Source organism: Daldinia childiae (genome assembly GCF_008694065.1).
Source record: "Daldinia childiae strain JS-1345 chromosome Unknown Scaffold2, whole genome shotgun sequence".
Lineage (NCBI taxonomy): Eukaryota > Fungi > Ascomycota > Sordariomycetes > Xylariales > Hypoxylaceae > Daldinia > Daldinia childiae.
In genome coordinates, this window is record NW_022984643.1 from 3,087,831 (window position 1) to 3,113,561 (window position 25,731).

A 25,731-nucleotide genomic window follows, 5' to 3' on the forward strand; every position below is an offset into this window, starting at 1 on the left:
TTGAGCAAAAAAAATTAATTTTGTAGGAGGTAGTCCAATTTATGTTAATAAATTATAATGTCACCGCCTATCACATTGCTCCAGCTAGCGACGCTGGTATTTGCAACAACGTCGATTGCCCTTAACAACGCCGACTTACCAGATGGATTCAGTCCAAATCTCGACAGCGCTCGCGAGAACGGCCCCCAGATATTCAATGCCCTTCACAATGCGATGCGCGAGTTTGGGTCGGCCTTACATCATAATGGGATGTCTCTATTTCCAGCAGTGATACCCGAGGGTGTGCTCTTGTATCATGGAACCGACACCAAAGAAATACCCAAGGGGTTGGAATGGCTTGCATTCGAAATAGAGCATGCGGAATCTTTTGCTCGTTGTCGTGGACCGCCCCGGAAGCACGCCTATAAAAGCCCGGGTTCCATGGAGTTTGCTATGCATCTTCCTCCACCGCCGCCCGACAAGGACTCGCGGCCCAGATGTCCCCCACACTCCCCAGCAGGCCACTTGCACATCTATCAGGCTTCACGACCGCTGAATATCCTTTACATCGATGGCATGGCGGCTGGTAAGACAGTCATGGGTACGGTCGATACCCAGGATATCTTACTATCAGCTAATAGAAGCCGGTCCTCATTTAATGATTGGGAAAGGGCCGATGGCCTATGTGCGCTGGCTCGGATGTGGAAGATTGATGGTTTTATACGTATGGAACCTGGTTTCGAGGTCATCTATTGTGATTTTACAGAGGGTTTAAGACTCCTATCGACCAACCGGCGGCCGGCAACAGACGAGCCGGGTGATCTGGATAACATGCAAATTGCAATGTTCGAATGGGCGAGAGCAGCTTCCCAGAGGTACCAAGGTATCGGTTCATCGCGTGTGATACTTGATTATTCCTCCGTGGTCTCTGCTTTCTTCTATCCAATCAATTTGACCAACCCGGATCCGAAGAGACCAGATCTACCACGATTAACGCAGGCTAGCGATGCAGAGATGAGTGTCGTGAGGGAACAAGTTGGCGAGCTGGTGCTTCGGTCGGTATCATCCCGAAAAGCTCCTGTAGATTGGCAAGGGGTAACGGATATGATTGTGACCCGATACGCCAAACGGTTACCCTTTATTGCTCAAACGGATTCGATTGACGTCATAAGAAATGAAATAAACGGCCTCCTAAACATCTTCATTGACTACGCAGAAACCGACGACGGCTTTTTGGCTGCGCGACACCGCTGTGTGCAGTTCTATCTTCAACCTGCGCATATACGGACACAAGAAGATGAGCTCATATACGCGGCTATTGAGAGAACCACCACCACGATCTGCACTGCGCTTTTCAAGACGCGAGAAGTTATCGTCGAGGATACAGATGCTGATGAACAATTAGCAGTCGATACGGCAAAGCAGATTATTCATGACCTAATGGGAATACTGCGTTGGTCGGAATGGAAGGAATGCGGCCCTTGCCAAGCAGACGAGTTATGCTTCGTCGCGATGTGGCCTTTTGGAAATGTTGAAGACCATTATAACCCCAGCTGTCTGAACTACTCTGCTGTCATCGGCCGCCACGATTACTGGCAGCAACGGCCACCACCGCTTTGTATGAATGAGCAACCTTGTCAGAAATACGACGTGAGGAATGAAGAATTATAATGAGGAGGTCGGGAAATTGAGATAAACTTAACTTGAACTGTTTAGTAGCGTGGCTACTTCTTATACCATGACATTTAGGTTTAAGTTTTACATGAGATATCCTAGTTCTTGCTATTAGTTTGGTACATGTATATATATTAGCACCGGGGACATACATGTATCTACCCCCGTTACTGGCTGATTCCAGACATAAGAAATTGAGCGTCGTCAATTCAAATAAACTTTAAAACGAAGGGTCTATACCTTATTATTGATTAATCCTAAATAAATTTGCAGTACCTCGCACAATAGTAAAACCGGTTTCCCCTTGCCGGTGTAATGCGACTGTGACGCCACCAGGTCTCTGAACTTTCTTTTCCTTCCCGATTCACCCAACCCCGGTCAATTTTAACAGCAATCTATCGCTGCCAAATCTAGGTACCTAATTACCTAGATGCCGATATTGTGACACCTAGATTTTACATCAAGGACTCCGCGTGTCTCGTCCTATGTAGTTGATCTTTAAACGTCGCAGCTCATGCAGACTACACCTGTAACCATTTTGTCCTCATACCGGTAAATTAGCTGAGCTGCGTTTGCGTCGCAATACAACCTCGAGCTGCTGGAAGCCGCTTAATATCTGCAAGCCAAGGATCGTTATCATACCTCAGCATGCAGATCCTGCGGGTGGGAACATCAGCTTTCAGGCCTAATGCAGCTACAGCTGCCTCGGCTCTGCACGCCTTATCAGCCGCAGGGGGGCCTTGGGCGGGATGTTGTGATAATCAATGCTGTCGTTGCCATTTGTCAATTGATAGGGAACATTAGATACCTACCTATATAAAGCTTCTATCTAGGTGAGTTGCCGACACGGTTCTCTTAACGCAACTCCTTCCAAACCTAGGGAAGTAGCGCATTACGATGCAATTAACCGACCGGCGGCTTTTCACTGTCCTGTACGCCCTTGCAGCACCTCTTGGATGTGCTGGGAGGGTGGTAACGCGGGGAGTAAACAGTGAGATCGAGTGTCGCAAAACGACGGTGGCGATACTTGGAGCGGGAGTTGCCGGTATCACAGCTGCTCAGGCGTTGTCGAATGCCTCGGTCTCAGATTTTTTAATTGTTGATCGTAACGACTATATTGGTGGTCGCGGTATGCATAATATCTCCTAGTTTTATTCTGATTTTCATATTATTTCATATTATTTCATATTATTCATAATTTCGAAAGATCATTTGAAGAGAAGAGCGATGTTTGAATACTTTAGCATGTCCGAAATAGAAATGAAGATGATTCCGTGCTAATTCCAGGGTGCTTGGATGTAGTGGCGCATACTAATTTCGGATCGAAACCTGACGGGACTCCCTATGTTATTGAGCTTGGCGCAAATTGGGTGCAAGGACTGGGCTCTGAGGGCGGACCTGAGAATCCCATATGGACGCTGGCGAAAAAGTACGGGCTGAATAACACGTACTCGAATTACAGCTCCATATTGACGTACGACGGGGCCGGCGTTGCTGATTTTAGTGGCTTATTCCAAACGTTTGAAAATGCATATACAACGGTAGAGCAAGATGCCGGGTATATCCTCACTGATAACCTACAAGACACCAGCGTGCGCGCAGGATTCAGCGTTGCCGGCTGGAAACCCAAGAAGGATATGCGCGCTCAAGCTCTCGAGTGGTGGGAGTGGGATTGGGAAACCGCTTGGGCGCCCGAACAGAGCGGGCTTCTTTTCGGTATCACGGGGTATAACTTGACCTTCTACCAGTTCAGCGACGAGAACAACTTCGTGTGGGATCAGAGAGGCTTTAACACGTTCGTCGTTGGGGAAGCGTACGAATTCCTTGAGGATAATGATCCGCGACTTCTGCTGGAGACCACCGTGACAACTATCTCATACGGTCCCGATGGTGTGATTGTTCAGCTTCAAGATGGCGGGTGTATCGAAGCTGAATGTCAGTTGATCAACCCCCCTACTTCTCATTCCAATTTGCCTATATTACCTAGAGCCCATTGATTGAGAATTATGCCTCTATTAGTGTATCCATTACTAATTTAAAATCTCTAGATGCTATTGCGACATTTTCGGTAGGGGTATTGCAGAACAATGTGGTTGAATTCGACCCTCCGCTACCACGATGGAAGTGCGAAGCTATCGAGCAATTCCAGATGGGCACCTACACCAAAATCTTCTTGCAGTTCAACGAAACCTTCTGGGATCGGAATACGGAATTCTTCCTTTACGCTGACGACAAGTCCCGAGGTTATTATCCGGTCTGGCAGTCACTTGCCGCCCCTGGCTTTATGGAAGAGTCCAACATCATCTTCGTGACGGTGGTTGATGGCCAGTCATACAGGGTTGAGCAGCAATCCGACGAGGAAACGAAGGCAGAGGTCATGGATGTTCTTAGGACCATGTTCCCAGACAAGGAGATCCCAGATCCTATCGATTTCCACTATCCACGATGGAGCACGGAAGAGTAAGTGGGAGCCCCTGACTAAAAGACGTATAACTGATACCTATTTCAAAGATGGGCCTATGGTTCTTACAGCAATTGGCCGGTAGGCATGACGTTGGAGAAGCACCAAAATCTTCGAGCCAACGTAGACCGGCTCTGGTTCGCCGGTGAGGCCACCTCGGCGCAATACTATGGGTTTTTACACGGGGCCTGGTTTGAGGGCCGGGATGTCGGGATGCGTATTGCTGGTCTGCTTGGTCAGGGTGAAAGTCATGAATGCGACGGAAACTCGACACTGGGCTGCGGAGAAATGGTGGACTATAAGATTCTCCACGGGTCGACCTTTGCTGATGAGTATAGCGTGGAGAATGGGTGGCTGGCGAGTAGTTTCCTGACGTATGGTTATGAGGAGTGAAAATTTGAGAAATGTGAATTGTGCTAATAGCACTCATTTTTCGCTAGAGTCTCGTTTACACTACTATCCAACATCTCCATATTTGCCAAATTCCGCATCATTTCTCATAGCTATGAATTCAATGGCCGAAATATCATGGGCAATAGGGTGAAGAACTATTTGCACTCCTCCCAAAATCGATCTAATACCTCCTGCCTGACCTCCCAAGCCCAATGATGGCACGTCTGATGTATAACAGGACTCACTTCTTCCTTCTGATCATCTTCTCCCTCATCAATTACGCTACGTATACCGTTTTGCACGTACTTCTTAAGAAGAGTCCTTCGCCATCTTCCCTTTTCCCCAACGCACTTCTTCCACCTACTTACTTGTCGGTTATCGTCCGGACAGCGACGTCCTTGCCAGAATCTGCAATACCACTGAAACCAGCCGCGGACGTCGTATTCGTGCATAATCCATCCGGAAGCTTCCCATTGCTCGATAGTCTGCCCACATGCGACTCCGTACTTATTAATATCCGGATTGACAGTCTCGCTAGTGAGGTACTTTCCTACGTCAAGACCCTCGGTCCATTCTGCTGGTAATTCTTTCCAGTCGTCGGTTATGGTAGTGTGAAGATGTTGGGAGTAAAGGGGACGCCAGTATGTTCCTCCAAAAGAACCCTCACGAATGATAGCCTCGGGTGACTTATTAGGGGTAAATGTAGGATGCGACTCAAAGTGATAGTTCCCCTCATCGTCGCGTGTTGGGGGAGGTGCTGCAAGAGTCCACGAAGACCATTTTGTAATTAGAGCATCAAAATCTGGGCTAGATTCTGGTTCTGGACTGGAAAGCTTAGAGGCAAGTTCATCACCATGGCTGGGTTTTGCTACTCGACCCTTATGAGGCCGATTACTTGATGAGTCTGAATCGTCTTGGACATCTTTCTGAAGGGGTAGCTTTATTAGAGAATTTGCAAGGCGAGCTGACGAGCGCCTAGGGGAATTAATGTAGAGTCTGCGGCGTTTTACAGGAGATGGGTTGTAATCTTTAACTTTTTGATTTCTTTTGCTTGAAGAGATGATGCTATTATGTAGACCTAGATCTTTCACAAGAGCCTCGTTACGCTTAATATTCTCAAGCCGGCGAGCTTCATATTCAGCCATGATCGCAGAGATATACCAGTGGGTAAGGTCTTATGAATGGATAGATTCACCTACGTTTATGTATCTAGCTTGAACATGTTTGCGTGGTTTGCATGTAGTTATAGATAAAATGTTGTTGTTTAGGAACGCCAATACGTCATATACCAATTAGCTTTGCCCTAAGTAAGTATAACGTACACACTCAATTGTATAGATGTACCTACTCCATATTTCCATGGATTTTGCATTCTATTCTTGCGCATCTCAGGTACTAGAAGAACCTTATATACGATTACCTAATGCACAAAAAGCTTAATCTAAGCCTAGAACATGCCACATTGGACTATCTTTTATTCCGTTACACAAGATTAGTACGTATCTAAAAATTCAATATCGGTATCCAATAGCGTCATCTCTTTTCAAATTGCCAAGTGTTGACCCCTGCGCGGGATAGCCTATTCCAAGCTTTCAGGTGGGGAATTATTTTATTTTCACAGTACGGAATACCTTAGTAACCTTGGGTCCTTAGTCAGTCACTCTGTCTCCTCAACATTCGACATATTCACTTCCAACTTTCTTAAAATATCTATATGCAAGCATTAGATATTCCTACAACCTGTGGCCAATCAATGGACATATTTATTGAATATCTTATTCGGTTCTTCAATTCCTTCATCACAGCTCCTTAGGGGTTCTACTTATCGGCACCCAAAACGTTGGTGACTGTACCCAGTTTCTCAGCTTCTCGTTTCAGACTGGTAGGGTTGTCTTTGACAACAAATGGCGAACGCGCGCGCGACTTTCTTAATCCTTTGAGAAGGTTAGATTAGTAGAAGTTATCCTTTCTTCTACCCGCTGCCATTGTCCTAGAGTTGTTGATCAAGTTGAACCTCATCTTGCGACTCGAAAGGACAATTAGTCCCAATCTTGCACAATGTCGCACCGATCTTCTTCAAACAGTACGGCGTTGGAGAAGTTTCCCGATGTACCGGACGATCTACCTGACATTAGTCCTACAACATCGGCGCCAATTCCCAAGTCTACCCCCAGTATAAGCGCACCATTTGCTACATCTTCGGAGAGTCCACAAGATAGAACTAGGGCGCACCGTGGTTCACACCGTAGCTCACACGTCAAGATTTCAACTCCTCGACAATCTGCTGAGCATAATCTTGCACCAGTTTCGCCGATTTCTGCATTCAGACGACGTATGACTAGATCGAATACGTTCCTGACTGTAGAAGAGTTTGAAGAGTTTGAAAGCCAGCCAGGTTGGAAGCCGGGTGCTGAACCAGGTGTTGACCCTTCAAAGCCCGATGGTGGTCAAGATACGGTACCCACTCTTCACGCAGAGTGTCAAATAACAGTTGTCGACTTCTCTCAAGACAATTTGGAGATACATGAGCTGGACAATCATCAACTTATCGATTTTGTCCAAAAGCCACAACCTAGTTGGGTAAAATGTCGATGGATCAACGTCAATGGTCTATCATGGGATGTCATTCAAGCCTTAGGTCAATACAAAGACCTACATAGATTGGCAATTGAGGATATCATGAACACAAGGAATCGCACCAAAGCTGATTGGTAAGGAAATCCCATTCTGGAGAAATAAACTAGGTGACTAATTACTGTCCTTCAAAAGGTATACTAATCATGCTTTCATTGTTCTCACGTGTCAGAAGCTGGTCCGCATAGTAGAGGATGACAGCAGTGACGACGACAGCAGCGATGACGAAAAGGGTGTGAAAACGAGAGGCAAGAAGGCTAGGCAATGGTTCCGCAGAAAATCTGAGAATTCCATGAAAGGCGATACCGCGCTTGAGAGTGGCACAAAGTCAACGTCCACACCAGTTCAAAGCTTTGCACATCAACCGACTAATCTCTCCAATGTCTTCAACCCAAACACTCTACGTACATTACAGAGATATCATGCTTCGCCAAACTCTGCAAGAACAGAATACATGGAGAAGAACTCGGCTTTGATCTCCAGAGGCGTAGCGGTCACTGCTGAGCAAGTTGCTATGTTCATAACCTCGGATAACACAGTAATTGCCTTCTTTGAGCAGTCGGCCGATGATGTAGAGAAGCCTATACTGGCTCGGTTAGCAAGCCCAACTACAATCCTAAGGAAATCTTGTGACGCGTCAATGGTTTCGCAGGCCATTATTGACGCAATAATCGACATGGCTATACCAGTTACCGCATGTTACCGGGATGTTATCGAGGATCTGGAGCTTGACTTTTTCATAAGTCCCAAGGTCACCGACACCAAGTATCTTTACATCGTGATCTCCGAAGTCAGCAAATTGTACAGTCTCATCAACCCAATTCAAACGCTTATCAGTGCGCTCCGCGACCACAAGACGAAGTTGAGCCAGGAAGCCACAGCGCGGGAACTGCAGAATCCCAACGGAGGGGTTATCATCTCACCGCTGACTTGCACCTACTTGGGCGATGTGGTAAGTTTTTTCTCAAGTGTTATGCCTTTAAGGCGCTTTTTTTCAGCACCCATTTTCCCTCTTCCAACTTAATCACTAATTCACACGTTCTAGTACGATCATTGTGTTCTCATCACGGAAGGTCTCAATCAGATCAAAGAGTTGGCTAATCACATGATTAACCTCACCTTTAATACTGTTACAACGAACCAAAATGAGAACATGAAACAGTTGACCACCGTTACCATCATATTCCTGCCGTTAACATTTTTAACTGGATACTTTGGTCAGAACTTTGGTGACTTTGAGCCGATCAAAGGCTCTGTTTCCTACTTGTGAGTCTACCCCTGATATGAATACCCATGTAAATGTTTGCTAACACACAACAGCTGGTGGATTGCAGTTCCCGTTATGTTAGTAACAATCCTAGTCTTGATGCGAGACACGATATTTGCCTGGGCGGTTAGGTTCCGACAGCGAAGACATGTTAGAACTATCAGGAGGAAGCAGGAGGCTAAGAGGGTGCGGACACGTGCCATGATGATCAAAAGAGCACAATCTCGATTCTAGATTGTGATTAAACAGGAACGCCGAATGAACACCATATGAAGGTCATACGTTTCGCATTCATGATATATGGAAGTTTCAGTTTGCATAGGGGGCGTCTGCTTATTTAGGCGTTGCGTAATTCCAATGATACCCTTACACATAATTGTTTCTATCAAACTTATAGATGTTGCCTCCTGGATTGCCATCAGTGGTTGATTCTGAATTGTAATCTCTCTAAAAATTATAATACACAATAGCCAGGTTTAATCATTGGTAAATATGTCGGTTCTAACTTGATGTGTATGAAATAGTTGTTTTATATAGTAGCATCCCTAGGGTGCTCCAGTATATTTAGGAAATACTTCCTCTTCAGATAGGGGTATACGATATAATCACAACCACTCAAGCTTGAGCGCATCCCACATTATCCCCCTCCACCTGTGGTTTTGCGTCAGAGTCCTAAGTTTTAGTTAGCACGAACACACTAGCCCATGGAGGAGATCGGAAGAGACTCTCTAGTTTAAGATAGGCAGCGAATTAGAGATGGGTTAACTTACAAATCCAGCCTGTTGGCCCTGTCAGAGAGGAACATTTCACCGGGAATAGTGAACTGCCTAGCATAATAACCACCAGATGTCGTCGCGCTCCGATACAGCGCCCCGTCTGTTGCATTTTCGCTCACGATGGTCCCGACCAACTGTTGGTTCATGCTGACATTAAGACCCGTGGGCTCTACCTCCGGAAAAGCGTACGAGTCCCTGCCAAGTCCATATCCGTTCTGGCTCGTGTACCCCGCGAACGAGAGACTGAGGATAGCGCCGCGCTCCCGTGCTGCTGGGTCTGCTTCGGGGAAAACCACGGTCCAGTTCCCTTGTGCGCTCTGTGAAAAACACCAGTCATCTTCCTGGCTAGAGCCAATGGCGTATACAAGGTTCGCCGGACACGCATCACTTAGGCCGTGTTCCATCTGCACTCCGCCTAATTTAAACCCGAGTGTCTTGCGGTCGAAGTCTCCGATCTGCCATGCTGGATGCCTACCGGTTGGAACTTCCCATACAATGGTACCTAAGTCGACATCGGAAAGGTCTGTATCAGCGAACTCCACCGCCGTACCATTGTGCACGCCTTCTACGTCGGCAAGAGCACCCCCGTTAGCCCACGCTAGGAGGCGATACCCCTTTTCCCGTCGAACGTGGCTCAGGACAAAGGAACCGTTAATATCAGCATACGTGGTGTACTGGTAGTTAGAGCCCTGATTATTAGTTTCGGCGCCGTCCTCATCGCCTAGGAAGATAGCCGCGCCGGCTGCGGGTCGGCCGTCGCTGAGGACTAGCTGCCCGCGCACGGTGCCTCGCTGGCGGTATTTGGTGTCCTGGAGCCAGGGGTACGGCCACGCTGCGTCTTCTTCTTTGCTCCGCGCCGCGGCGTCGTCTAAGTCGCCGTTGTTGATGTAGAAGAGCCATGGTCCCCACATTTTGTTCGGCGGGATCAGGTTGCTGAATTCAGAGTTGTAGTGTGACCCTAGGCCAGACGTTAGTCCTATTAAAAAGGATTCGCTAGCAAATTGTGGTCTCACCGTGATACATGTGTAGCAGAACTGCATCGTCCGTAGAGCTCTCCCTGTGAAGCATAAGTTCCTGCTTGAGGTGATCGCCAATATAGTAATCCTTCCCCGGGGCGATCACATAAGCCCCAACACCATCTCCGTATAAGCCGTGGAAGTCGAGGTCTCTAACATAGCACGAGAAATCGTATTTAGTAATATAACTACCATTAGGCCTCTGCCAAGTTTCATCTTGCACCTTATACCCAGTCTTGATATCTTGGATCGTGGGCAACGGCGCATTCTTGATGTTGGTTCGACCCCAAGTAAACTGAAGCGGATCAAGGCGGTATAAGCTCCGAACCTCGCCCTGGTATCCTAGATTCCGGTTGATGACGTATTGGTAGTGGCCATTTAGACCGCTGAAAAGAACGTAATAGACATCGCCGAAATAGGAGTTGTTGAATTTAACATGGATCATGGAGTCCTTCTTCTCGATTAGGGTCGGGCCGGACGTAAAATTGAACGTCGTCTTGCCGCCCGTGTCGGTGTAGCCTCCGGTCGCGTTACCTACGATTTCCCGGCCGTTCCACCACATTTTGGTGACGTAGCCGGACGATTCAACGTCCATTGAGAAGGTATCGCCATTGGAGATATGCGTCACATTCTCGTTGATGATAGTCATGGAAGGCTCGCTATTGGCCAAAGGGAGAAGGGCGAGTACCGAAGCCCATTGAGCTAGTATGTTAACCCTCATGATAACGCCCAATATTGTAACAGGGGTCGATACGGGCCTCGAACAAATATATGATCGCAACCCTCCTTACGAAGTTACTAAAGATAAGTCTACACTACTTATTTATAAATAATATTCCCCATATACCTAGAACTTATTCCTGATCTTATGAATCCATATCTTCAACTAACAGCAGAAGGGAGAATATCACCCGAGCTTGACAGCTTGACTTGCATGGTTTACCTTGTTTAAGCAAGTTAATGATACCTAGTCTCCGCAAGGTGGAAGACTACAGGGTATAGCGTTCGTGGAATTGTTTACCGAAGAGGGGAGCTGTGGGGTTACCCCGTACCGTACCCCAGACGGCAGGGTTAGGTGAGTTAAGAGGCGATAGTGGCTTTTTACTTGGCTATTGTTGCTAGTGATTTCACAATGGATTTAATTGTATTTATAGGATAAACAAGTAGAAACAGAATGACTGAAATGAAGGAACTGATCGAATATGATAACGCTATTTGAACAGACTTGGGGAATATTAAGGGTTAAGCAATATATAGGTAGACACTGGTATACAAAGCATTACGGTATAATGATGGGATTGAAGCCAAAACCAATATTGTCCTCTGTCTTAGGTACATAATATCACACTTGACATGACACTGTTCACGTTAAATTTTCCAAGGATATGATATAGCATAACCGTAGTTAAAATAAGTTGATGTAGGTGAATAGTCTTTACCTGTAGTATTGTTAATAAGTGAAAGTACTATGAATCAATTAAAATGAAATATTCAGACAAGTATCAATCTTTCACAGCTTACAATAGGCCTGCTCAAGCGGTATCGTTAACGTAGATGCCTTAAATTGAAGTATATATGTACCTAATTCCGCCAACGCGATAAGGATTCTTAACGGTTGCCCGCCAACTGTCCGCATCTGATAACCGTCCAAGCCTCCTTCACTCATCATTGTTTTCGCATTCCGACGCGATCATTATTGGAATAATATAAAGCAATATCTGCTTTATACATACAGATACCAATAATAATGGACGCCAAATGTGTCGCCCACAGGGAGGCAGTAGCAGCCATATCCAAGAGGTTGCAGGAGTTCTACGCGCGACGCCAACCCTTCCGAGTCTATCATGGCTCTACCAACAGCACTCGTGCTTCGGAGAAGAACAGTGACAACACAATAGACACTAGCAAACTTGTCCATGTTCTGGGTATCGATGAGAACACTAAAACGGCACTGGTAGAACCTAACGTCTCTATGAACAGTCTTCTCAAAGCAACCAGAACCGCCAACTTGATCCCGCTAGTGGTTATGGAATTTCCAGGTATTACCGTTGGCGGCGGATTCAGCGGTTCGGCTGGCGAGAGTAGCTCATGCCGTTACGGACCTTTCGATTCAACCATCAACTGGATTGAGATAGTCTTGCCTAACGGAAAAGTTGTGCACGCGTCCAAGACCGAGAATCCCGACCTGTTCTGGGGTGCAGCATCTGGTTTCGGAACTGTCGGGATTGTTACGCTCTTAGAGGTCCAGCTAAGAAATGCAATGGCCTTTGTAGAGCTGACGCATTATCATACAACAAGCTTCCCTGATGCTCGCAAAAAGATACAAGAGGAGCTTGCAAATCCTACTGTGGAGTTCGTCGATGCCATTGTCTTTTCGCCAAAGTCAGCTGTGGTTTGTTCTGGTCGTCTAGTCGATATTATACCTATTGGCGTCAAGCTCCGACAGTACTTGCGTCGCAAGGATCCATGGTTCTACCTAGATATCCAGAAGAGGGTTGAGAAGACGAAGAAACCGGTTGTTGATTACGTTTTTCTAGCCGATTACCTATTCCGATGGGATCGCGGTGGCTTCTGGGTGGCCAAACATGCTTACAAGTACTTCTTCACGCCCTTCAACCGAATAACGCGTTACTTGTTAGACAACTACATGCACGCCCGTGTGATGTATCATGCTCTACACAAGAGCCGCCTGTCGGATACTTATATCATCCAAGACGTCGGCGTGCCTTTCGATGACGCTGATAGGTTCTTCAAGTGGGTAGACAAGAAATTCAACATCTACCCGATCTGGCTGTGTCCATTACGTCTGCGACGCGATACACCCGATGCAGCACATGGACTGCATGCAAACTTTGCCGACCCGAACTATCCGGAGATGATGCTCAACTTTGGCATTTGGGGTCCTGGTCCTAGCGACTACAAGAAACTGGTGCGTCTCAACCGCGCAATCGAGAAAAAGGTCTACGAGCTAGGTGGCAACAAGACGCTATATGCCCAAGCCTACTACACCGAGGAGGAGTTCTGGAAATCTTACGATCGGCCTGCTTACGATAGTGTGCGCGAGAAGTATCATTCATCTCATTTGCCAAGTGTGTATGATAAGGTTAAAGTTGACGAGAACGCGAAGAAGAAGGCCATGGAGGGTTCAAGAATGCCCGTGATTCTTCGCAATGTCCGGCCGTTCCAAGGCTTGTATGGTGTGTATAAAGCATGGCGCGGCGGTGATTACTTACTGCAGGTGAAGAAGAAGACGTGCAAGTGTAAATGTAATTGTGAAGCCAGCAAATCGTGATTCTTAATTGTTAATATGCCGAATGTATAACCAGGAGACGCATACATTCTACGATACTGTATCATCACGAACGTTGATTGAACCATTAGCATTGTTATGTATTTTAATCAATTCATGTCTATATCAATCACTATGACATCTCAATTACCCAAATATCCCGACTTCATCATAAATTAGATGAGCACAATCGCTTCCTTACGAGGACAGCTTAACGATGTAGGCTCCACGCTCGATCGTGTTGATCAGGATGTAGCCGCTCGCGAAGTAAGGGTAGTGAGACCAAGTGCCCTGGAACTCGACCTGGCCACCGCCCTCTGCGTCATCGTCCTCGGGGTAGATGTCGAAGTAGGCAACCTCGGTGACGCCCTTGCCGGTAGGGTCGGAGGGGATGGACGAGATGTCGAGGATGTGGAGACCACCGCCGTAGTTGCTCTGGTATACGAAGTCACCGTTGACGAACTGGTTGTGGTCGATTCCCTTGCGGGATGCCTTGTAGTAACCGGTCTGCTTAGGTGCCTCTAGTGAGGAGATATCCCAGATGTAGGTGATGGGGTATCCGGGCTCGCCTAGACCAGCGCCGTCGTACTCGTCGTATTCGTCATCTAGGACGAGGTACTGCTGCCACTGGGTGTCGAGAACCCAACCTTGGTGAGTGTAGCTGGCGCCCTCGTACGAGGTACGCGAGATGATGGTCGGGTTCACCTTGCTCGTCACGTTGTAGATGGTCAAGGTGTCCTCGTTGTATCCGTAGCAGATATCCTCGCCTACGTACTTCTCGTCCGGACCGCGGTAGATCAGGCACTGAGCATCGTGCACGTAGCCGTCAGCGGCGGCGCATCCGGGGGAAGTCAAGTTGGACAGGTCGGACAGGTCGATGAAGATGAGACCGGAAGCGCAAGCAGATGTGCGCGGCTGTGCGCCAGAGGCGACAGCGTAGCCGACCTCTTCATTAGTCTGGACGGTGTGGGAACGGCCGGAGGGAAGGCCGTTGAAGTGGGAAATGTCATCCTCGTTGTTGAAGGTGACGGGGCTAGCAGGGTCGACGTCGAGGAGCTTAGCCATGTCGAAGACTTGGATACCGTGGTTGTTGGCCTCGCTACCAATGACGATGTAGCTCTTGTAGCCCTTGATCTCACGCCATAGCGACGGCTGGGCGGCTGAGTACTGGGGGAGTCGGCCGAGGTAGATGAGCTTGCCTTCGGGGCTGACCTCAGCGAATGCGGAACCGTCGGACTGCGCGATAGCTACGAATTCGCGGCCGTCCGGGCTGGTCCAACCCCACGAACCGGCACCCTCGCCGCCGTTGCTGCCGAGGTCGGCGTGGGACTGAAAGTCGTACAGGTCGAGCTTGCTGCACTTGAACGTGTAGAGCGGGTCGCCGGCTTGGAGCGCAGCGATTCCGTTCACGCAGGGAACCACATCGACGGCAGAGTTCATGCTCTTGTATTGGGAAGAGTCGAAAAGACCTTGCTCTCTTCGGCTATCCCAGTACGCCTATGAGTTCTTAGTTAGCATAACCGACATGATCGACATAATTGTGTTTTCCGTACCATCTTAGTCGACATGATGTGCTCATGTCGAATACCGCTGTCGAAGAGCTCCGCCGCTAACTTATCATCGGGCGGTAGCTCCTTTGCCGCCGCGAAGCTAGAGAGCGCCGCAAGGGCGACTGCGTTCAGAGAGTACTTCATCCTGCTTGACGTCTGTTTCCCCAGATTTGCACTACGGTTACAGATCCTCTCGACTTGTATCCGAGCGATGAAGACGAAGAAGAAGAAGAAGGGGAGGGGCTAACTTCAAAGCTGACTCCGCCCTGGCGGTCCTTAAGTATTCATATCTACAAAGGCTGCCGCGATAAGGGCAGCTCGGATCGAGAAGCCGCGGTCGCCAATACGCTCGACCGCATATAGACGAGGGTGTTAGCCTTGGGGAGATGGCATCATGAGCGTAGATACTGTCGTAGTATCTCAATCTACCTAAAGAGGTAGGTGGGTGGACGATTTAATTTGTAGAGCAGCGCGGCATGAGTCGAGTTCTGGGCTATCCCCCGGCATTTTGGTCTGCGCCTAGACCTTGGCACCCAATTACGCCACCATCTGATAGACGGTCAAAAGAATCACGGTTGCTGGGAAAGCGTCCCTGTTCGCCCAGCCTATACCCATGTCATAACTCGTCCAATCGGCAGCCTTCTTTTAGTTATATAGTATAGAATGCTCGAGGATTTATAAGGTTGGCACTCTGCCGCGATGTCTATCAATTGCCGAGAGAGGCAGGAGGATTACCGCACGTCCCCACGCTCGATGGAGGCTCTTGGCGGCTCTTTGATTCATGGCTGCGTGACCATTTTCCCTTCGTCGACAAGATCGATATCGAAGCCGGACATGTGGATGAGAGAGAAGGGGGTTGGAGACGAGAGATACCTACAAAGCCGAGAATGCGAACGACTATATTGTCGTATGCGCACGCACGCCATCCTTACGTGCATTCGTATTAATAAGGTCTTACGGCCTAGGTCGCGATCTGGTGGTTAGCAAGGTGGTCGCTATCAATGATGCAAGAGACTCTTAAGAATAAGATAATAAGAAAGGGCCGAATTCCCCTCTTGGAATATCTGAATGTGCACCAATAGTGCTGACATGTAAATGTTATCCATCGGTATATCGATCGGCGACGATCATTCAGCCTCCAGAACGAGGCGTGCAAAGAGCCCAACGTGCCTTACTAGTCAGGTAGCGGTAGTAATCCCAACAGATAGGTATGTTCGGTATGCAGCCACCTTAACACCAGACTATAGTTAGCCTATTCCACGCCGATCTTGTAGAATACGGGTTCCGTCGGCGTCAAAAAGCCGGGGGTGTCACCAACCAATCGCCTCTCCGCCTCCGGGATCTAGAATCCCGATTTAGGAAACTGTCCGTACTCTGTCAGGTCAATTGACTAGCTTATCTAGGAAGCTCTCAAGATCTTAATGTATAAGCCTGCTTTTGGAGATCGGGTTTATAAAGCAAACGAACCTGCTTGGCGGGAAAACTTTAAGAGGTTCTAGAAGACACCTACTGGTTCATTCTCGTGTTACTAAAGCGACTTTTGGGGTTGCCTTCCTAATCTCGTAAGAGTAACGTTAGATAAGAGTCTGGGCTTCTAGTCTTAGCATTACTAATAGGTACGGCTCGTATGAAATATAGGGGTAGCGTGGTATCAAATCGCAGCTAACATATTCAGGCACACACACAGACACCAAATAGAAATTAATTGTTTATAGGTTCTAGCTTCTTGACATGCATTGCAATATATTAACAGTTGTATTTTTACAGAATAGGTTAATTGATGACACTGTTAGTGTATATAATAATGTTTCGCTCCACTGGTATTTGATAAAAGTTGTAGAATAATGCTCTATCGTTACAATACATTTTATTTGTTAACATCTCGTTACCCTCTAAGCTAATATTACCTATTGCGATACTCATGTTTCACTACAATAATTAGAACATCAAAGATGCAAGAATACTTAATGACCCTAGGTACTTGAGGCGGCATCATTATCTACAAACTGCTATTCGATGCAAAACACCTAAGTTTGAATTTATAGTTATTTAAGCCGGTTTCTTCTAAGTCCTAATCTCTATATACCTCATGGGAGGCAGTAGTTTACATAGAAAAATCATTCTAATCGGAATTGGACTAGTTGGAGTGTATATTTGGCTCTTAGTTTCGATATTTTTTAGGTTTATGGGGACGGGAAGTAAACAGAGAGTTTAGGCAAAGCCCTAGAATATGATGGAATTGGGCTAGACAAGAACTAATCATGCATCTTGGTAAAAAGAAGATACTGTCCAGTATATGGGTCATCCTAAAGATAAATACTGACATATAGAAATAAGAACACGTCTCTGAGCTTAATCATGATCGAGCTCGACGCGTGGGGCTGCTTCTCCCTTTGTGATTTTTATATTTGAAGAGTGCAGCTGTATGGGAAGTGTACAATAACAGCTTATGAATTAATCTACATCTGTATTACGTAGAATTATATATTGTTATATTCCCTAGTTAGAAATGTAAGCTAATAAATTGGGCATTTCTCCCTTCTAAGCTACTATGACTTCGTGATAGTAAAGATGCGTAGTTAGCAGTGGAAGTATCATTCTGATTCTTTTCTTTAAATTAATTTTAAGAGGGCTCGATTTGGACGAAGAATACAGAAGTATAACGCCTTTCAATATACGTCGGCTATATTTATAGTTTAAGTTTGAAAGCGTGTCCAAATCGAGGGATATATGGTAACAAGACTATAAGTGGGTGGGGATAGCTAACAGGGATCCATATACTATATAAGAAGATAGAAGGGTAGATGCTACTAGTTCAATATAAACTTACCACTTGGTCTACTTATCCTAGACATTCACTCTGTGTATGACTTCAATCACCGGGTATAAATCCTAAGAGACACATCCACCCTTCTCAATAGTGAAGATGATTCGATACTAGGAAATATTTTAGCTTAAACTAAACTATATGAGAACCAAGACGTTGATGAATGAAGGATTACGCTCTTTGTCTCTGTCACTACTTCTCTTCATGTTAAGTTCTTAAAATATTATAATCAGTATGGTATTATCTTATATGACCTCGCTAGGTAGAAATCTGACACTGCTTCTACAACGAATAGTTAAGTCAATTTTAGTCATGAATATGTTGCAAGACCTAATAAAGTTATATTTCTCGGAAAGACTTGGATCAAAGAAAGCATAATAGTAGTGTTATTAAGTATTAAGTTGCTCGCAGAATTTTTCTCGAATGTAATCTAGTTTATGTGTTTAATAATTAACTGTTGGTTAAAATATAGTATCTATAATATTAATAGAGCTGTATAGAAAACTAATTCTAAACTCGAGTCTTTCTATATTGTTGCTGTTTTGTAACATAACTTTCCTTTTACTTGTTTGCTAGAGATTTACGAAATATATTGAGGCTATTCAAACCGGTACCCTGACCCACTTTATACCATTTTGAGCGGTTTACTTAAAAATGATTGGATAAGAGTCAAAATCTTGAAACAAGCTTAATAAAAACAACTTTAGTCTATTAAATCTAAATTTAGCTTTCTTTTAATAATCAATTCGACTAGCAAAAACGTTGAATTCTTAACTCTTTCAACTCCGAGCAGTCTTGAAAATCTCGAAATCTCGTAAAAACGTAGGCGATAATGTCAAACTAGTTCTATGTTACACAACGAACCAATTCGAAAAGAACGGTAGTTTGTGGAGACTTGGTAGTAATCTATCCCTAAAGTGGCTAGGCTAGGGTCCTAGGGGACTCAGCTATGCAGGGCTATGGCTGACCCCCTAGCCTGCTTTAATATGTATCTCGTCGAGTAATTCTTGCTGGAGAGGTACATGTTGTCATCGTTGAATCCCCTGCGAACAGATGGCCGGAAAAAACTCCGCAGATAACATTTTGGTGGAGGGCTGGTGACACTCATAAGTCGCGTCACAAACAAGTTGCTGCCCTTGGTCTTGGTAGGCGTTTTTTCCTACCAAGCTAACGGGGAATTCCCTCTAGTCATGGAACGTGAAAGACCAAACGGTTCTGGCCCTAAAAAACGCCGTCTTGTTCCACTTGCACCGGCCCCGGCAGGTGGTTCGGGACAAGGTGCCGCTGCGGGCGCCGGTTCTAAAGGGAGAAGACAAGTTACAGCCGCGTGTGAAGCATGTAGAAGGAGGAAGTCAAAAGTAAGAAAGTTGTCTTGAAGATCTTTGAAATATATCTCTCATTATTATAAACAAGTGTTCCCCAAATCTGGTGTAATGTATCACGACTGACAACCCCTTGTACGCAGTGTAACGCTCAGCGCCCAAAGTGTAGCCTCTGCGTGAGACATGACACCGAATGTCGATACGCCACAGCTCCTACAGAGACTCACTCCCAGGCCCTAAAGCGAAAACACAGTGAATTGCAGAACCGGATAACCCCGTACGAGGAATTATTCGGTCTGCTCCAGACAAAATCCGAAACCGAATCTCACGAGATCCTCCGGAGAATCCGGTCTGGTAATGATGTCGGTTCTATTCTACGTCACGCAAGGGATGGTGATCTCCTAATTCAGCTCTCGCTAGCCCCTGAGGCTCGCCGCCGATACGAATTCCCCTATATACACGACATGCCTCCTTCTATCTTGGTATCGGACAATCTCTACCTACGCTCCTTCGTCTATGAAACCACGTTTCGTGCTCCTCCTTCCCATGGCTTTGAAAGTGACTCGCAACGTGAAGGGTATGGAGATGAGCGGTACCTCAAGCCCTACCACGCAGCTCAAGTCGTCGAGCCTAATTTCGACGACGTGAATATCTCCAAGTGGACTAACGTAACATCGGACAATCACCTTTTAAGAAGACTCCTTAGTTCCTACCTATACTACCAGCATCCTTGGACGGCAGCTTTCCATATGGATTACTTCATCAAAGACATGGCTTCGGGACGGGCTCGCTTCTGTTCATCTTTGCTAGTTAACTCCGTGCTCGCTGCTGCATGTGTAAGTCTAGTATATAGGCTATAGCTGATACATCCAACTGACACTATCCAGCATATGTGTCGCGAGGTCCCCGACCGTACCAAGTTTTGGGTTCCGCAAACTCTCGGTTACCAGTTCCTGGCCGAAGCAAAAAGGCTCTGGGAACTCGAAAGCCAAAGGAATACCGGTAGTCTACCAACGATCCAGGCCGCTATAATACTAGGCATCGTAGCTCTCACCACAGCCATGGATAAGGTTGGCACTTCATATTTACTACAAGCTATGGCTATGTCGGAGGAAATGGACCTGTTTAGTCCCCACGCGGGTACAAACGACGAGTCACTACGAAAAGTACGAGCTCTTACGGCGTGGGGGATCTATACCTGGCAAGCGTATGTAAATGAAAAAAAAAAACCCCCTTTCCACATACCATCCTTTACTAACAATACATAGCTGGCAGCGCTTCTACTTTGCCGCAACGCCTCATCTAAAAAAACCTCCCGAATACCCGTTACCGGATCCCGAAGCCGACCCCGATTTCTATGGCCAGACCTGGATTCGCTATCCAATGAGCCACAGGCTGTATTCAGTCAATATGGGCCACGTCGTCAAGGCGAATTTCGAGTTGCGGCACTTGATGAATGAAATGGCTCTGGAAATGTTTGAGAATGGCAAGCCGCCTCGCATTGACGTCGCGAAGGCGCTGGAGTGTAAGTCTAGGCTGGATAACTGGTTCGTCAATCTCCCAGACGTCCTCTCGCCTACGAAGATAGTGCTTCCGGATCATATCAAAATCCAGTAAGTTCGATCCTACATCTTCATACTATTATGACCTTTCTACGGGCCGATCGCACGAATATACTATACGATTTTCTAACTATATTATTTTCAGTATGGAATACTACGGCACGATCATCACTCTTGTCCGGTTCCTGGCAGGATCCGGCTATACACTGGATCTAACCTGGCACAACATCATCACGCACGCGGAAGTACGCCTGGAGACACTTCTGCGCTTATACTACCTACGCCACAGCTTCGAGTCGTACGATCCTCTCCTAATGCACTGGCTCATGTTCCTAGGTGACACAACACTGCAAAAGATAGACAAATCCGGCATCGTCGCACCCCCAGCCATAGCCGCGCTCTCGCCCCCCGTCAGCCTCGAGTCCCTGCGGTCGACCCTGATCCTCTGCGCCAAGGGACTCTACGACCAAGGACACAACTACCACATCGCCGTGCTCGTGTACCGGCTCCTACGCGACCGCATGAAAGTCAACGACCTCGACCTCATGCGCACGCATCTCTTCTCCGCCCAGGGGCCTGGCGACGACGAGATGCCCCTGATGATGCAGTACGTCCAGGCCCAGTGGGTTGCTCCCATCATGACGCGCGATACCGAAGCCACCAACCCTAGCAAAAACACGTTGGATTATCTGTTAAGAGAGTACGAGAAGCTGTCCCTCGATCGCAACGTCGAGGACTTGAGCGATGTTAGTAGTCCGGTGGAGGAGCTGTCCTCGGGGTCGTGATTTATATAGACACTATCCAACATGCGCTCCCGGGTATTTTCTAGCGAAACATATACCTACCTAGGTACCTAGGTAGCCTATAGTTGCTACATGAGCTAAGATATGAGTTACGATATATGAGCTGCTACTCTTCGTTATAGTGACGAGCTATGTATATGTACCTAATTATAATACCGCTGATTTATCAAAACCTATTGGACCTCGAAGAGAGTTGATCAGCTGACAAAGATTAGATTTGAAACCTCTAAATGTCCATAGAACTACGGAATAATGACAAGGACGGATTTGGGACATGAGTGTAGATATAACTATATGTGCTTTGGTAAGCAAAGTGAATAACGCTTCAAGTCGACTATCATGTTAGTTTTAACATTCGTATCATTATTCCAAGTGCTATACTACTTGAGTTCTCAAGCTCTTGAATGTCCTTTAACATATAGGTGGAGGGTCCTAAGTTGATGCTGTCTATAGCTGTAATCTAAAAGCCAGGATGCCACCGAACTAATTGCTTATCCGTTCTTACCAAAGGGCACGCTGAATATGCCTAGGTACTCTATATATAGGGTAAGAAAAAATTGACTTAACCTATCCTTTACAGCTCACAGTATCCAGATCAGCTTAACAATTCCTTGATATCCTCGACTCTCTGGAGTCTCTTTTCTTCATCGCTCATCATGCCCAGGGAAGTAGCACTGGAAAAGCAACACGTTAGTAACTTATATTGCGTTCGTCTGATAATGATAATAAAGGGGGAAAACATGGGTGCTCACATAAACTTCTTCCTGTCTTGGACCTTTAACATCCGCTCCTCGACGCTGTCTTTGACGATGAATCGATAGACCTTAACTTCGTCGTCTTGGCCCATCCTGTGCACACGATCGATGGCTTGGGCTTCCACGGCAAAGCTCCACCAAGGATCCATCATGAAGACACGCTTCGCCTGGGTCAGATTCAGTCCCACACCACCAGCCCGCAAGCTTAACAGTAGGATGGTGAACTTGCTAGACTCCCTAAATTCATTTAGAATGGCGGAGCGGGTCTTTTGGTTGGTAGAACCGTCGAGACGAAGGAATCGCATATTAGCTTTCGTGAGTGCGGGTTCGATGAGTGACATGAAGGATGTAAACTGGCTGAAGACGACTGATTTTATACGTGGGTGCTCCTTGCGTAACTGACGTAGGTGCTGCATTAATGAGACAACTTTTGACGAGGACTCATTCGAACCTAAGCGCTGTAAGCTAATCTTGGGCGAGGCCTGTATCGTTTCTGGGTCGTCATCCTGCCGAACTACTTCGAATAGATCACGACTGTTGATAGGCTCGCGACAGTTGAAACATTTTGGAACTTGGTGGCGATCCGTATTATGTTTTATGAAATCCAACAGGCATTTCTTACAAGCAGAATGCCAGCAGCCGGTGACCGTCTGATCAATCATCGGCTCCTCTGAGCAGATAGGACATTCGTTTACTGCCTCATCCCGAATTTGCTGAAGGACATGAGCACCAAAAGCATTTGCATCTTTCTCGTCGCCCGTAGTCGCCGTAAATCTCTCTATGAGGGACTGGAGGTCCATATCGTCGCTGAGACCTGCGGCTGCATCGGCTTCCGCTCCGGCAGCTTCCTCTTCGGTGATGATATCCTGGTTCCTAACCAGGGTTGGGTGGCAGCATGTTTGGCGCAGACGGAGGATTTGAGCAAATATAGTGGTGTAGGCTTTCATGACCGTACCTTTTTCGAAGTTGGCGGAGAATGTACGTTGGGCTCTAGTAAATACGTAATCGTAAATATCCCGCTCAGCCTTCGAGAGTTCAACTTCAACAATTTCCATTGACTTCGGGGGCAAGGGGACAAGACTAGATAAAATTAGTATCATAATACTTGAATATAATGGGCATATCATAACTCACGGCTGTCCCTCGGGCGTTTTCATGTCTTTCGTTCTCCTCATCACTAAGGGTTCTAATACCGTCTGCACCACGTCGAGGGCACGCACGAAATCCTTAGACTCGAATGGGACGGTGATAAATGTTCGCCAGTACGAAAAGTTATTCCATGGCTCAACCCTAAGAAACCTGACTAAACTAAACAGGTCTTCCAACCGATTTACGATGGGAGTTCCTGTGAGAGCCCAGCGGTGCGTAGCTGAAAGTTCATAACATGCTTTTGAAGTCTTCGACTGGCGGTTTTTGATAGTATGAGCTTCGTCGAGGATAATCCGGAAAAAGTCCAACGAGAATAGACCATTGTGCGAGTCTCTATTGCCTGCCTTGGAAGTGATTTGAGTAAATTCGGACAGAACTACACCATAGCTCGTAATTACAATATCAGGGGCAGAGGAAATATTAGCATCGCAGCAGAGGGCTTGGAGATTATCAATCTTTTCAGTGCCATAATAGACAATGGACTTTAGAGTACCCTCTTTGGATGCATTTTCTGCTTCACTTTGCCATTGTGCAAGTAGTGACATCGGAGCAATAACAAGGGTAGTTTTAGGTGCTGAAACGATACCAGACCTGGAAGAAAGTTTCCGTAAACCATTAACAGAACTGAGGGATGTGCCTGCACTTTGTATTACTGCTTCGGACTTGTGCGAATGAATGAGACTTAGCATTTGAATCGTCTTACCGAGACCCATCTCATCAGCAAGGATACCACCCAAGCAGTGTTGCTCTTGGGCAGGAAAGTCTAATGACATCTCACCCGAGTACGGGTTCATGTAAAAATTAGGTTGGCCATCAACCTGAGTAACTTCTTGATCGTCGACATCCTTAGTAGGCCAAGAATACTCTTCCCAGAGAGGGTGCATTGATGTCCCACGAACCTCATTCCTCCGGTCTTTCTCTTTGGCTAACATCCAATACAATGACTGTTTCTGATATGGACGAAGTGTCATATCGAAGGATTCAGCGGGTTCGGCCTCAGGTGTGTTGAAGTCAAATGACTGAGCCTTTCGGTATAGAGCATCAAGCTGATCTTGCTCGAGTTCCTGGCCATCTTCGGCATCCTCCGATGGTGGTGATGAACCAGGGTTTGCAGATTTGGAAACATCGTTACTAATTTTTTCAGCCATCTCAGCAGCACCAAGAAGATCTTGTCGCGTACTTCTAGCTGCGGCTGCATTGACTCTTGACGGCGCGAGGTTGATCTCCTGAAATAACCGCACGAGTGCTACTTGTCGTAAGCGTAAGTCCCGCTCCTCATGAGTTTCCTTTTCCTCGAAAAGACCTGTTGAGCGGTTGTCTGACATATGTAATCCTGTGTTCTGGAAGGCAGACCTCATTAAGAAGCACCGTAATTGGAGGAATACGGTATCGTTTGTCCTTAGTCTCTCCGGTGCATATACACAACTGCCTTCAAACCTACATACTTTCTGATCCATCAGCGAAGATATCCAGTTTGCCGTGTCCTTGGCCAGCCGTCCAATTTCCGTCCCTCGAGAATCGGTGAATCGCACGATAACGTCGACCCGTCTAGCAGCAGCAGAATTTACTCGGGTCGGTAGAGGTGAGTTCCCCTTGTTCTTCGCTTTAAATGATGCGCCTGGCGGCTGAATCTTCTGGCGCTCGATCTTAACGATATCTCCGTGATTTAGTAGGTTTGTTCCGCTTCGAGTAGCCCATCCTTCAACACCAAATGCACCAATATACCGGCTATTAGGTATTGATTGCGACAGTCCGGGTCGTGCCGGCGGGGGGTCAGGTTCCTTAGAATTATCGCTTACAATGGCCGAAGAATTCCTCGGCAGGAAAAGCGCAGCAGTCTTGTTTACGGATTGTTGAGAGCGATATTTCTTCCATGTTCCATCGAAATACATATTAACAGCCCGTCCAAGGTCATTCCCGCAGTTTTCGCCAATAGTTTTTAAGGCCTCCGGGTCAACATTGTCTCCCACAATACTTTGGAACGTGTTCTCGTCAAAGTTCATTCCTTGATCCGCTGCAGATGTGGGCTCTACCGAACACGCGCTAGAGGCGCTCGTTGTCGATACCTGGTTGGTAACATCGTCGATAGTCTTCTCTACGAGGGAAGACGTGTTCTGTAGGTAGTGTCGGTTTGAACTATTCTCGTCCTCTGGATCTGCGAAAAACCTCCTCTTTTTAGCGGGGGGTTCTCCCGAATCTTCTATACTCATGATAAGCTCATTGGAATGCCCATTAGGTCGTGCGTAGTGAACTATGCGTATAAGTAGTCGGTTA

The 25,731-nt window shown here is 46.7% G+C and overlaps 9 protein-coding genes across 9 annotated transcripts; 5 read left to right on the forward strand and 4 right to left on the reverse strand.

Annotated features, from left to right (window-relative positions):
- Positions 1-57: 57 nt before the first annotated feature.
- GL218_01758 (uncharacterized protein) lies at positions 58-1,650 on the forward strand (the record flags this gene model as incomplete). The annotated part of the gene is made up of 1 exon (XM_033578239.1): positions 58-1,650. One exon carries the CDS (start codon positions 58-60, stop codon positions 1,648-1,650), a length of 1,593 nt encoding a protein of 530 aa, XP_033439367.1.
- A 900-nt stretch (positions 1,651-2,550) lies between these two features.
- GL218_01759 (Polyamine oxidase) lies at positions 2,551-4,507 on the forward strand (the record flags this gene model as incomplete). Its single annotated transcript, XM_033578240.1, has 4 exons — positions 2,551-2,782; positions 2,956-3,588; positions 3,702-4,113; positions 4,165-4,507. The coding sequence occupies 4 exons, from the start codon at positions 2,551-2,553 to the stop codon at positions 4,505-4,507; spliced, it is 1,620 nt and encodes a 539-aa protein (XP_033439366.1).
- Positions 4,508-4,662: 155 nt separating this feature from the next.
- Positions 4,663-5,652, reverse strand: GL218_01760 (putative zn2+-binding protein melusin contains chord domain protein; the record flags this gene model as incomplete). The annotated part of the gene is made up of 1 exon (XM_033578241.1): positions 4,663-5,652. The coding sequence occupies one exon, from the start codon at positions 5,650-5,652 to the stop codon at positions 4,663-4,665; it is 990 nt and encodes a 329-aa protein (XP_033438347.1).
- A 913-nt stretch (positions 5,653-6,565) lies between these two features.
- On the forward strand, positions 6,566-8,642 carry GL218_01761 (Magnesium transport protein CorA; the record flags this gene model as incomplete). The annotated part of the gene is made up of 4 exons (XM_033578242.1): positions 6,566-7,218; positions 7,277-8,093; positions 8,187-8,407; positions 8,462-8,642. 4 exons carry the CDS (start codon positions 6,566-6,568, stop codon positions 8,640-8,642), a joined length of 1,872 nt encoding a protein of 623 aa, XP_033437880.1.
- A 371-nt stretch (positions 8,643-9,013) lies between these two features.
- Positions 9,014-10,849, reverse strand: GL218_01762 (Rhamnogalacturonate lyase; the record flags this gene model as incomplete). Its single annotated transcript, XM_033578243.1, has 3 exons — positions 9,014-9,080; positions 9,179-10,142; positions 10,198-10,849. The coding sequence occupies 3 exons, from the start codon at positions 10,847-10,849 to the stop codon at positions 9,014-9,016; spliced, it is 1,683 nt and encodes a 560-aa protein (XP_033438931.1).
- Positions 10,850-11,947: 1,098 nt separating this feature from the next.
- Positions 11,948-13,492, forward strand: GL218_01763 (Delta(24)-sterol reductase; the record flags this gene model as incomplete). Its single annotated transcript, XM_033578244.1, has 1 exon — positions 11,948-13,492. The coding sequence occupies one exon, from the start codon at positions 11,948-11,950 to the stop codon at positions 13,490-13,492; it is 1,545 nt and encodes a 514-aa protein (XP_033438346.1).
- A 195-nt stretch (positions 13,493-13,687) lies between these two features.
- GL218_01764 (uncharacterized protein) lies at positions 13,688-15,183 on the reverse strand (the record flags this gene model as incomplete). Its single annotated transcript, XM_033578245.1, has 2 exons — positions 13,688-14,986; positions 15,043-15,183. 2 exons carry the CDS (start codon positions 15,181-15,183, stop codon positions 13,688-13,690), a joined length of 1,440 nt encoding a protein of 479 aa, XP_033437883.1.
- Positions 15,184-19,056: 3,873 nt separating this feature from the next.
- On the forward strand, positions 19,057-21,535 carry GL218_01765 (Nitrogen assimilation transcription factor nirA; the record flags this gene model as incomplete). The annotated part of the gene is made up of 5 exons (XM_033578246.1): positions 19,057-19,224; positions 19,332-20,024; positions 20,076-20,395; positions 20,457-20,801; positions 20,896-21,535. The coding sequence occupies 5 exons, from the start codon at positions 19,057-19,059 to the stop codon at positions 21,533-21,535; spliced, it is 2,166 nt and encodes a 721-aa protein (XP_033437884.1).
- A 613-nt stretch (positions 21,536-22,148) lies between these two features.
- GL218_01766 (DNA repair protein rad5) lies at positions 22,149-25,667 on the reverse strand (the record flags this gene model as incomplete). Its single annotated transcript, XM_033578247.1, has 3 exons — positions 22,149-22,227; positions 22,306-23,388; positions 23,443-25,667. The coding sequence occupies 3 exons, from the start codon at positions 25,665-25,667 to the stop codon at positions 22,149-22,151; spliced, it is 3,387 nt and encodes a 1,128-aa protein (XP_033438348.1).
- Positions 25,668-25,731: the final 64 nt, after the last annotated feature.